General features: G+C 40.7%; 1 protein-coding gene and 1 long non-coding RNA gene across 3 annotated transcripts in view; one reads left to right on the forward strand and one right to left on the reverse strand.

Moving 5' to 3' along the window:
• Nucleotides 1–5,007: 5,007 nt before the first annotated feature.
• LOC139161193 (uncharacterized) lies at nucleotides 5,008–7,238 on the reverse strand. The gene is made up of 3 exons (XR_011558079.1): nucleotides 7,027–7,238; nucleotides 6,631–6,702; nucleotides 5,008–6,498 (listed from the first exon to the last, which is right to left on the reverse strand). It is a non-coding gene; the product is annotated as an uncharacterized lncRNA (long non-coding RNA).
• The window catches only part of LOC139161192 (uncharacterized), a 49,056-nt gene continuing 43,186 nt past the window's right edge, over nucleotides 7,150–13,019 (forward strand). Inside the window, exon 1 of one of the 2 annotated variants that reach the window (XM_070739985.1) lies at nucleotides 7,150–7,557. In XM_070739985.1, coding sequence (XP_070596086.1) covers nucleotides 7,470–7,557 — 88 coding nt within the window. In that variant the 5' untranslated portion in view covers nucleotides 7,150–7,469. The remainder of the gene's footprint in view (nucleotides 7,558–13,019) is intronic. The other variant, XM_070739984.1, reaches the window with a different exon arrangement.

Raw genomic sequence — 13,019 nt, forward strand, 5'->3', positions numbered from 1 at the left:
CTTTGTTGCTTCTCTCTACTCTTTCTGGGTTGTCAACATCTTTTCTTATATGGTGGCAACCAAAGCTGATTAGTACATTACATAATGTAAATAGCCTTTTTTCTTCCCCGTTTGTGCCTCCTACCTACTAGGCCCAACTCCCTTTTTCAAGTCATTATCTTCCGTTCTCTTCATCTTCCCTGCCCTGTATTAGCTCTCCTGCCAACCATGAGTTAGTCATGGTCAGCATCTGTAACTCTGTTATCACAGTATTGCTGTAACCTTTCCTCCCCCTCTTATCAGAAGGCTTCTGACGTTGATAACATTCAGTTTAAGTGCAACTGCCTCGTGTACGTTTAGACCTTTGATCTATCAAACTCAGTGTACAGTAATCACGGGAGATGCGTTCCAAGACCACCCGTGAAAAACGAATTTCCGTGAAGTAGAGGAAAGATTTTTTTTTTAATGTATTTAACGAGTATTTGGACTTTTAAACCCCACTGCATTAGTCATTCTGTAATGTTTCTCAGCTGGAACTACATGTGATATCCTACCGGTTTCTTTAATAGAGTACAGAAGTACTGTAGAAGAATTTTATGAATTTTTAATGGATTTAAAATTTTCAATGGATTCAATGGATTTAAGCCCCCTTTGAAAACCCGTGAAGTAGCGAATCCGCAAAAGATGAACCGCGAAGTGGCGAGGGATTACTATATATGAGATCAGTGCTCTCCAGTCTTTCCACGAGGTAGCTAGTAATCAATGTATGTGGGTAAACTAAACTACAATAGTAGTTTAACAGCAAGTTGGGAGTTTGTAACATATTTTTGCTGATAATGAAAACGAAAGGTTCCATATTGGTATACCAGGGTGACTATATATTTTCATTTTCAATTCAGCAAAAATATGTTTTACACATACACACACACACACACACCTGCCTCTAGTTTGTATCAGCCTGTTTTTCCCAAACCGGGAATATATAGAGAGAGCACTCTGCTAGCTAGTACAATCTTTTCCTTATAAAGCAAATGAATAGAAAGTTGTTTGCTTTGCCAGGCTGTTCTTATGCCTTTGAATTAGGCTCCTCTGCTCCTCTGCTATGAGCAAAGAACAGGAAGCACCGAGATGTAGTATTGACTCATCTTCAATAAGCAAACTACGTTTCTTTACTAAGAGCAAGGTCAAGGAAATGTTCACAACGTTATGCTGTCTTACTGAAGAATCTTGAAAATATCATTTTTTTTCTGTAAATAAACCTGAAGACATAATGTTCTGTATGCTTAGTAGACATTTTTTAAAAATTATTGAGTAAATTGAAGATGCTGAACTTGGATAGTTCTGTTTGGATCACCAAACTACTAATAATAGCACTTGGATCAGGCCTATTGAACAGAATCAGGTCTACACTGAGAGCATATGCACTTCAGACAAATTCCTTGTGTATCCAATCACACTTGGCCAATAAAGAATTCTATTCTATTCTATTCTATGTCCAGATATACAGTACATAAGCAGAGTAACGCATGAGAACTAGATAAGATATTAGAATCTGTTGTAGCAATTTAATGAACCAGATAAATGAATGAAGACACATTTGTATAAAACAGTAGCTTACTCTTCAGTGAAAAATATCTTCAGTCTTCTATCTACAGGAACTTTACATCAGCTATATTCAGCTTACTTACCAATAGATATTCAACCAATTCAGGTTACAAGTAGATACAAAACCAATTCAGGTTTCTAGTAGATACTAAACCCAACCAGGTTTCTTTCTATCACTATCTCAATTCTACTCAATAGGTGAAGTTGATCTGCATATTATAATGCTCTGGCCCAATCACATTGCAGTTCACACCCAATGACTCAGCATTAGCATACTTTACATTCTATTTTACCTTATATACATTTCAACATTTACCTTATATGGTCCTACAATGAAATATCACTCAGGATTGCTATTCCTAACATTCTCTTCTCTTCTACAGTTGTAGACTAGATTAAGAACTTTGGAGAAGCATTCCAAAATGCAGCGACAAACCACATTGGTACAAGTAGTCCTTGACTTACAACAGTTCATTTAATTCAAAGTTAGAGTGGCCCTGCAGGGGGAAAAAAACTGTGATCACTTTTCACATGTACAACCATTGCTGCATCCCACTAGACCAGTGTTTCCCAAATGCTGGCTGGGGAATTCTGGGAGTTGAAGTCCAGATATCTTCAAGTTGCCAAGGTTGGGAAACACTGCACAGGACAACCGGCATGTATTTATGACAGCTGCAGTGTTCCAGGGTCTTGTGATCACCTTTTGCGACCTTCTGACAAAGAAAAGTCAATAGAGGGGCCAGATTCACTTAACAGTCATGTGACTAACTTAATAACTGCAATGATTCCCTTGACAACTGTGGCAGGAAAGGTGGTAAAACGGGCAAAACCCACATAATAAATGTCTCACTTAGCAACAGAAATGTTGGGCTCCAACATGCTGGAGGCGAAGAAGATTAACAGTTAGGAGATCAGCTTCTTGGATACATGCTATAAAAATGATCTTTACTGATGGAAAAGCATCATCATGAGGAACGGCTAAAGGTCTTAGTCTTCGGAGAAGGGCGGCATACAAATCTAAATAATAATAATAATAATAATAATAATAATAATAATAATAATAATAATGCAAGATCGTGCTTTAGATCAGGGATCTCCAAGCTTGGCAATTTTAAAACTTGTGGACTTCAACTCCCAGAATTCCTCAGCCAGCAAAGCAAAGCTGGCTGAGGAACTCTGGGAGTTGAAGTCCACAACATCTAGTGCAAACATTGACTCGTGACCTTTTGCTGATGGAAGCAAATTTAAACCTTTGCTATCTATTCAGCTTTCTTTCAAACCATAATCGGCCTCTGTATCAATTATCCATCTCTGCAAAGACTGTTCCTGATCAGCAATTTTCAATCTGACAAAAGTTCTAATTTTGGTTATGATTATTTTAGCAATATATTATACTGGAGCTATTCATGATCTGCAGCTCTGAAGTCGGCTCTGAACACTCATTAATTCTATCAGGTAAATTGGAATTGATTATGTGTATCCAAGCAAGTCAGGTCAGAGAACAGAATATATTTAAATCTCTTAATTTGTTAGGGACTGATTATTTTGGAATTTTTTATATTATTTTTCTACACCATAAAAACATGCTTACAACATCATATGCCTTCGATACAATTTACAATCTTGAAAAAGAAAAAAAATCACATACCAAAGGGACTGATTATTTCAAGGACTCCTTCTATCCTTATGAAATTCTCCAGAAATTTTAGACCCCTTTAAATATGCCATTGCTTATAGATGGCCAACTGTCAGAAAACGTGAACCTTGGAATCACTTCCAAGCTATGGAGCACATGCCCTTGGAAGTTGCTTTTAGACCCAGGCCTCCTCTTTTGCTTTGATTAAATTTTAATATATCCTGTTTCCCCCAAAATAAGACATCCCCTGATAATAAGCCCAATTGGGCTTTTGAGTGAATGGCAATAAGGCCAGAGTTCAAAAAAATATAAGACAAGGTCTTATTTTCAGGAGAAAACGGTATTAATTTTGACTTGTTCCCTATGTAGTTTCGGATGGATCAGTTGGGTTCTTGGAGTTGCAGATGTTTAATTATTAATCTAGGCACCATCATCAGTATGAGAAAGAATGAGGTTTCCTGGCTGTTTATAGATAGCAGCCTGTCCTGCCAGATTAAGTGGCAGTGTGGCTTTTTCGATGGATCACTCTTGATTAAGGTATAGTTTCTTCCTTGACTCTTAGTACTTTTTCCTGCTTATCTGGGTATTGGATGCTGGAGGAATCCTATTCTAAGCTCTTTGTTTTATTTCTAGGTTTTTTACTGTAATGAGATTTATGTGTCTATTGACATTTTATGTACCCTGTTTTTCCCAAAATAAGACATCCCCTGATAATGAACCCAATTCGGCTTTTGAGTGCATGGCAATAAGGCCAAGCGCTTATTTCAGGGTTCAAAAATATATATAAGATAGGGTCTTATTTTGGGGAAAACATGGTATGTCCATTCATCTTGCAACAGATGAAGAGACCCAACCAGTTTCATGTGGGAAACGATATTTTAGATCAAGTTGAATAAAAAAATATCAGGAATTCCTGAAAACTTGGTATTCAGACAAATCAGCCATCAGTAAGACCCATAAAGCTAATCGCCACACTCTCTCACACTGATGTAACCTTGACTGGTAATGAAAGAGCAGAGCTCAGAGAGCACCAAGAACCCAACAATTGGTTTTCACTTATAGTTCATAATTCTAATTAATGTGTCTGAAGGTTTTGTGAGTCAGTAGTTCAACTAATATGAAGAATGCACCATTAGCAGATACTGATTATGTAACACTTGTTATTCTCTCCTCACTAAAAACTCAAAGTCTACCATCTCCAACACTTTGTGGGTCCAGAAAGAGTTTTAATTGTAAAAGGTAAAAGGACAAAAGTTATTTCCATTCTTAAGGATTGCAGAGCAATGATAAACAAAGTTTCAGTTGGCTTTCCATAGCTGCATTTCAGAAAACAGGCAAAGCAACGGTAAAAAGTTATCTGGACAACAAGGGGAAAACTTTTTTTTATTTATTTAAATGTAATTACAATTACAATTTAATTTTCAACTCTTATAAAGAATCTCCAAAAAACCATGGAAGGAGCTTTTTAAATTTCATACGTTTATCAAAACCTCATCTCTCTCTTTTTTAATCCCCCAAATATTGGTATGCGAAATCGATGACCTGAAGGTCACTTTCAATATGCAGCACTGTGAAAAAAGGCTGTAATTCAGACCACAGGGAAAGCTCCGTTCCTGGGTTTTTTCAATGGGGAAAATTCCTCTCTTAAATTTGGAGACTACCTTACGCTTTGTAATAACATGACCGTTGTCACTGGTTATGAACTGCATAATTAACACCAAAGACTTAATAAGACTTTCATATGTTCTGGGTTATCAATGCCAAATAAAAGTATCCCCCACTTCACATTTTTTAATTTATTTTTATTGATTTTCATATTTTTCATATCTCAGTATTCCTAAACAGATCTACATCCATACATGTTCATTAATATTAATACTTATAGAATTTATACACTGTGCATTGCTTTTCCTTTTTGCCAATTCTTATGTTTCCATCCCACATTGTCTGATCATCCTTCTTTGTCCATTCATATCGTTTAATCCATATACAGTGGTATCTCTACTTACAAACTTAATTCGTTAAGTAGAAAAGTTTGTAAGAAGCAATTTTTCCCATTGGAATCAATGTAAAAGCAAATGATGTGTGTGATTGGGAAAACCACAGGGGGGGTGGAGGCCCTGTTTCCTCCCAGGAGATTCCTAAAGAGGCCCCACAGAGGCTTCTCCCCGCCTTTTCCAGCCCTGTTTCCTCCCAGGAGATTCCTAGAGAGGCCCCAGGGAGGCTTCTCCCTGCCTTTTCCAGTTACAGTTTTGGAGGTCTGGGTTTGTAAGTGGAAAATGGTTCTTGAGAAGAGGCAAAAAAATCTTGAACGCCGAGCTCTTATCTACAAAAGTTGGTAAGTGGAGGCTTTTCTAGGTAGAAGTACCACTGTATTATGAGACTCAGTCTTTTTGTCCATTTAACTCCATCATCAATCTGTCCATTTCAGCACAATCATAAATTTTCTTTATAATTTCCTTCTCCAGAGGTATCTGAGGGTCTTTCCATCCTTGCGCATACATGATCCTTGGAGCTGTCCAGTACCAGGTTCCTACCAGTACGGTCAACGCCACCATACCGGTATAAAAAATTGAGCCGCGTGTGCAGTTCTGTGTCTCTGTCATGCGCGCACATGCGTCTGAGTGAGATTTTGCTTCTGCGCATGTGCAGGAAATAAAATCTTGTGAGGGGATAAACACATGCATGAGATTTTGGCGAATGTAATCATTGAAATCTCTCACATATTTGCAGAAGCAAAATCTTGCTCCATTGCACAGCGCAGCAGGAGCAGCAGCCCCCACCTGCCACTGTCCCAATGTGTAGTATTAGATATTTAATGTCTTTAAAGTATTATTTCCCAATGATTTCTAGCAGAAAGAATTCAGGTGGATACTCCACACACTCTTCACATTTTACACATCATTTTAACCAAACTCCCTAACCGCGTAGCAATTAGCCCACATATTACACTTTGCATTCCCCACCCCGGATAATTGTAGATACTAAAACGTTCTCCCAACTGCCCCGTTAAAGTTTCTATTTCTGCTTGGTTTGGGTACCGCCAGAAAGCCAATAACCCGGGGGAGTGAGAAATTACGTTGCACGTGAGGGGGGGGGAGATAATGGAGTGCCGGAGGAGGAGGCGAGGGAGAACGTTCCTTTGGCTTCCCCTCTCCGGGTCCACAGTTTCTATGGCGACCGCCGACACAATGTTCTATCCCGAGAATGCAAGCGATCCTCACTTTGAACCAATCCGGAGGGAGAGCGTTCCACCAGCGACCAATCAGGAGCGAAGCCTAGAAGATAGGCGCAATAAGGCGATAGTGCTAAGATCTCTCGGCGAGTCGTGCATCCCAGAGTCTAGGGCAGCGGGGGGAGGGGAGGTGCGACGGTGGGGGTTTTTTTTGGGGGGGGGGTGTAATTCCTACCTGAGCCTCTGAAATACAGTATTTGCCTTTGGGGAACACCGCTTCTCACCAATAAAAGCTTTTGATCCTCGCCTGGGAATGCCGGGCGGCCCAGGAGGTTTTAAAGCATTTGGAGTGATTTCAATGGAGATGAGTTGCACCGAACGTGATCGGAAGGCGTCGTATAAATAGAATAGAATAAAATAGAATTTTTTATTGGCCAAGTGTGATTGGACACACATGGAATTTATCTTGGTGCATTTATTTATCTAGGATCTTAACCGAATGTGAAAACTGAACTATACAATCCGTAAAAGTATCCGCGGTAGTTTGTGCCCCCCCCCCTGCTTCCACGGAAAGCAACCGAACCGGCTTGTAAAAAAGGAAACGACTGCGATGCCTTCGGGACAACCTAACCTTTTGACAGAGAAGACCAAATAACCGCTCGTTCCAAGAGAGATCCGATCCAGATGTTCTGCTATCGGGTCCGCTCCGGAGGAACCGGCCTTCAGCTTGCCAGGAATCTCCTTATCAGAAGAAGAAGCGGAGCATGCCAATAGTAGGAGAGGCGAGCGGGATCACCAGGCACAATAGGAGAGGCGGAGGTGGCGCCCAGCCGCTCCTGAACTGCACTGATCCGAGGAGCAGCCTGAGGGAAAGGGGGGGGGGGGGGGGGAACCACACACACACACACTCACAACGGAGCTAGAAGGAACTAAGGACGGACTGAAAAGACCGTAGCCGGCCGCGGTTGTTGGAAAGACAAGGCGGCGACTCGATCCGCGGGGTCCGGCAGGTGGGTCCTCCATGTGGAGCCTCCAACCTAGAAGAGAGCTCGGCGAAGGCGGAGGGGTCCGGCGATGACCGAGCAAAGCGAGGTCCAGACTTACACACCTGCCAACACGGCTTCTATGGACAGTAATATAGTGGCCATTATTATAGCTACCAGTGAGTATTTGCGCGCCTGTCCCTCGCCCTCTTTTTTTTTAAACCCCCCCCCCCTTGGGGATCGATGGATATTTGCCTTTAGGAATGTAGGAAACTCCATTGCCTTTCCCTCCCGCTTCGTTGTGTTGCCAAAAGCCATGCTGGTTCTTCTCTTCTCCCTCTCTGTGCATGCACATGGTTAGTTTAAAAGCTGTGCTCTTCTGTTGCTGCGGTGCTTGTGACTTTAAAAAACATTTTTGTTTTAGAAAAGTGGCCTCAGTAAATGCTCTCCAGGGTTATTAGGACTACAAGTCCCAACATTCCCAGGTTCCTGGTTAAAGGAATCAAGATGGAGGGGCGGGGGAGCTGAATTGCAGATACTGTATAATATTCTGTTTATCTTGGTTCCAGAAGCAAACCCAGATTTCAGAAGTAAGGCTGTAGTAAGCCATTGTATATTTGATCCTGGTTTGCTCACTAACCACAGTCTGCTGGATATTTACATGGTGTGAAGATGTTGACTGTGGCTGTTTGGCACTGAATCCAAAATCAGACCAAGCCACATTGAGGCATAGTTAGTATAATGTGTGAATTAGCTGGTATCTTTGTGCAAGGTGCTCTCTTGTGTCTCGTGTGAATAGATGGGGATAAATTTTTGTAGCTCCTTGACAGGGAATTCTAATTTCTCATATGTGACTCTGAGCAGAGTACAAAGTTAATAACACAAAAACAATGCAACAAAGCAACCAAAAGCATGAGAAAAACCTTTTGAAAAACAAGAAAAATCATTAGAAGCCATAAACGGTTTATAATATGCCATGTGATTCATTATCAAACTGTTGACTTCAGGAATTGTCTCAGCCTTTGGACAAACTGATTAGGAATCATGGAGCCATGTGTTGCTGACATATTTGCCATTGGAACAGGCTGTGCTGTATCATTTATTAAGAAAAATACCAAAATCAAATTATTTAGGGCTGCAATTAGAGCAGCCAATTTTCTTTTTTCTTTTATATTTTCTTTGCATACAAATGTATCGATGGAGACTAAGCCAAAATCAAAATAGATGCATTTATATTTTGAAAACCACCAAAATATTTCTGATTAATGGGTAGACATATTTGAAATTCAGTCTTGCACACTTCTATAGTTCCATGAGAGGAAGGAACAGGGGCAGTCGGACGGCCAATGGGATGCAGGATGTAAAAACTTGTGCTTCAGTAATCTCTTGAAGCCATACATTTATACCTCTGCTGTAACACATTGTGTTTTTATCTACACTAATTTAAAAAATATAAAGACATTTTAAAGCAAATAACAGTTAGATATTCTTCCAGTATCTAAATAATTCTGGGATCTCTAATTGTAGATAGTCACTTGCATCCTTTTTTATTGTGCCTTTTTGTTTTAGAAAGTAGAATGAAAATAAATTGATCACATTCTATTTTTTAAAAAAAGTTGGATTTTTAAAGTGTGACAGGGTCCTGTGATACTTACTCACCTAACCACAAATATTGACAAATTATCCATTCTTAGAGGTGGGTTTTCTTTGGGTTTTTTTTGTTTTTTTAGGATCCTTTCATGATTGTTCAGAGAGAAAGTATAGCTACCTTTCAATCAAAAAATGCTTCAAAATGCATAAGTCCACGGAAAGGGGCGGCATACAAATCTAATAAATAAATAAATAAATAATAAATAAAATAAATAAATAAGGTAGAAGAGCTAAGAACAGTGTTAAACACACATAATTCTCATGAAATGTTATTTTTTAAAATTTGTGCTTACTTATAAATAAAAACAAAAGGCACAGCATTAAAAATAACAATTCAAAGAAATCGATAGATAAATTGGAGAAACCTAACATGCCCAATAAATAAAGGCAAGGTAGTGATGACAGCTGGTATTAAATGTATTTCCCAGGATAAAGAGTTCCACTGTTTGAATATAGCTACTTAAAAACAGCCTGTCCTCCATTGGCACCAAATGTATTGAAATAACACTTTCTGCAGAATTTGTTTCAGAACATTTCTTACCTCAAAAACTGTCCAGAGGCCAAAAGCTGCATTAGATAGATAGATAGATAGATAGATAGATAGATAGATAGATAGATAGATAGATAATACATGGATAGATAGATCTAAGGGGCGTACATAAGTGCACCAGAGTGCCTTTCACCCCCCTGTCCTAATGTTTCTCTTTTACTAGTATCATGTACAGTATATGAATATTATTATATCTTTGTATACTACCAATATGTACTTGACAAAACAAACAAACAAATAAATAAATATTTGCCCTGTCTCCTGTCCCAGGTGTGTCCTGCAAGGCTCCCTTGTTTATTTTGTTTTATTAATCAATAATAATTCCTATTGCATCCTAAACCATCAGCTTTGAAGCCTGGGTTTGTAGAACACATGAAGCTGAAATTGAACCAGCTACATCAGAATTGAATGTGATGTGTGAATCACACTTGTGTAGCAAACAAACTAGAGGGTTGGAAGAGACCTCAAAGGTCATCTTGTCCAATGTTTTGTCGACCCGGGAAGTCTACTTCTACAGCACTTCCTGATTGGTAGACATCTATTCATAAACAGTGTCTTCGATGAAGACATTCTTTCTTGTGTTTACCTTGATGCTTTCCCTTATCATTTGAGCTGATTAAAGTTCAGACCTTTTAGGTGTAGGAAAACATTTTTCTACTTATTATTTATGTAAAACATACTTTAGAATATCTTTTCCTGGCTAAGCATTAATTCTCCCTTATTTTTTCTTAAGTCAATAGGGCCCTTGTCATGTTAGACTTCAAGCCCCAATTTTCTCCTGAAGCTCAATAGGGGATGATCTTGCTTTTGCTATTTGGAGATAATTTATTTTATTTATTTATTTATTTTGTCCAATACACAATGAGGGTTTTAGTGGGTATATATCTATATACACATAGTAAAATACATGATGAAGGTTATAGAGGAGATACTCATAGTAAAATATATCTAAGAAAGAATAGAAAAGAAGATATAGTAATAGAGCATATCAATGAAAGAATAGAAGAAGAGATATAGGAATAGACGAAAGGAATAGGAGATATAGGAGAGCAATAGGACAGGGGACGGAAGGCACTCTAGTGCACTTGTACTCGCCCCTTACTGACCTCTTAGGAATCTGGATAGGTCAACCGTGGATAATCTAAGGGTAAAGTGTTGGGGGTTTGGGGATGACACTATGGAGTCCAGTAATGAGTTCCACGCTTCGACAACTCGGTTACTGAAGTCATATTTTTTACAGTCAAGTTTGGAGCGGTTAATATTAAGTTTAAATCTGTTGTGTGCTCTTGTGTTGTTAATGTTGATAATGTTGGTTGGATGAATTGATGGATGGATGGATGGATGAATAGCATATTCTTAAACTTTGGTGCCCGAAATTGGACATAGTACTTTAGGGTCAATTGGCCAAATCCTCCAAGTGCTCTAGTTGTGATGGTACAATATAGATTTGCTCAAGTATTTTGACCACTGTATTTTCCCAGATGCATGGATGTCAATCCAGGGGCTATTGCTTCCAGACTTGGGTATCTGTTTTATCTTAAAGCAGAAATTTAATCTTGGTTGAGTTTCATGTTGATAGTCTTGGAATTGGCTTTTTGAAATAAAATTATTTGGGGACATAATTTAATTTGATCCTGCTTGCAACATGAACATAGTGCTGAGCAATCAAGTTTAAACTAATAAAATACCAATAAATACAAAGCAGGTGAGAATTCTGCTGACTCCACTGGCTCTAAATAAATACCGGGTTGTTTTTTCTTATTAACTTCCTTGATCTAGCCATATTTGATGCAGGTTATTTAAAATCAGTTTTCTTCATATGACGTCCCTAATCAGGATGCTTAAATTAACCTTTTTAATTAGAAAAACAGCCAAAAAATATAAATACTTTTTGAAAATGTTCAATTCATTCTTTTTGGACATTTGCCTCAACTGGCAAATCCAAAATTTAACATTAATTTATGAGCAATATTATTTCTGACACTACAGAGAAAAGCATAGGGGAGTTAGGATATTTATTATTTATTTATTTATTATTTAGATTTGTATGCCGCCCCTCTCCGCGAACTCGGGGCGGCTCACAACAAAGCATAAACAGATCGTACAAATCCAAATAGATTCAAATAAATTTAAATATTTAAAAACGTTTTTAAAAAGAACCCCAATATACAGTGATCCCCCGATTATCGCGAGGGTTCCGTTCCAAGACCCCTCGTAATAATCGATTTTTCGGGATGTAGTGGTGCGGAAGTAAAAACACCATCTGCGCATGCGCGCCCCTTTTTCCATGGCCGCACATGCGCAGATGGTGGAGTTTGCGTGTGGGCAACGGGGAAACCCCATCTTCGGCTCCTCGCTGCTGCCGCGCTGCGGAGCAGATCAGCTGTTGGGCGGCCGAAGGAACCTTCCCTGGGTCTTCCCGCCGCCCAGGCAAAGGGGAAACCCCAAGATCGCTTGCCGCTTGCCCGTTCACCCGCCCGCCCGGCTGCTCGCTTGCCCATTCACCCGCCCGCCCGGCCGCTCCGCTTGCCCATTCGCCCGCCCGCCCGGCTGCTCGCTTGCCCGTTCACCCGCCCGCCCGGCCACTCCGCTTGCCCGTTCGCCCGCCCGCCCGGCTGCTCGCTTGCCCGTTCACCCGTTCACCCGCCCGCCCGGCCGCTCGCTTGCCCGTTCACCCGCCCGCCCGGCTGCTCGCTTGCCCGTTCGCCCGCCCGCCCGCTCCGCTTGCCCGTTCACCCCGCCCGCCCGGCTGCTCGCTTGCCGCTCGAGAGCAAGAGGGGGAGAGATAGAGAAAGAGAGAGAAGGAAAGAAAGAGATGAGAGAGGGAGGAAGAGAGTGTGAGAGAGGAAGAAGCAAGATAGAGAAAGAGAGAGAGAAAGAAAGATGAGAAAGGAAGGGAGTGACGTCACCGGGTGGAAAAATCGCGATATAGCGTTTCGCAAAGATCGAGATCGCGAAACTCGGGGGATCACTGTACTAACAAGCACACACACAAACATACCAAACATAAATTGTACATGCCCGGGGGAGATGTTTCAGTTCCCCCATGCCTGACGGCAAAGGTGGGTTTTAAGAACTTTACGGAAGGCAGGGAGAGTAGGGGCAGTTCTAATCTCCGGGAGGAGTTGGTTCCAGAGAGTCGGGGCCGCCACAGAGAAGGCTCTTCCCTTGGGGCCCGCCAACCGACATTGTTTAGTTGACGGGACCCGGAGAAGGCCCACTCTGTGGGACCTAATCGGTCACTGGGATTCGTGCGGCAGCAGGCGGTCTCGGAGGTATTCTGGTCCAATGCCATGAAGGGCTTTAAAGGTCATAACCAACCACTTTGAATTGTGACCGGAAATTGATTGGCAACCAATGCAGACTGCGGAGTGATGGCGAAACATGGGCATACCTAGGTAAGCCCATGACTGCTCTCGCAGCTGCATTCTGCACGATCTG

The sequence above is a fragment of the Erythrolamprus reginae genome, chromosome 2 (genome assembly GCF_031021105.1).
Source record: "Erythrolamprus reginae isolate rEryReg1 chromosome 2, rEryReg1.hap1, whole genome shotgun sequence".
Classification (NCBI taxonomy): domain Eukaryota; kingdom Metazoa; phylum Chordata; class Lepidosauria; order Squamata; family Dipsadidae; genus Erythrolamprus; species Erythrolamprus reginae.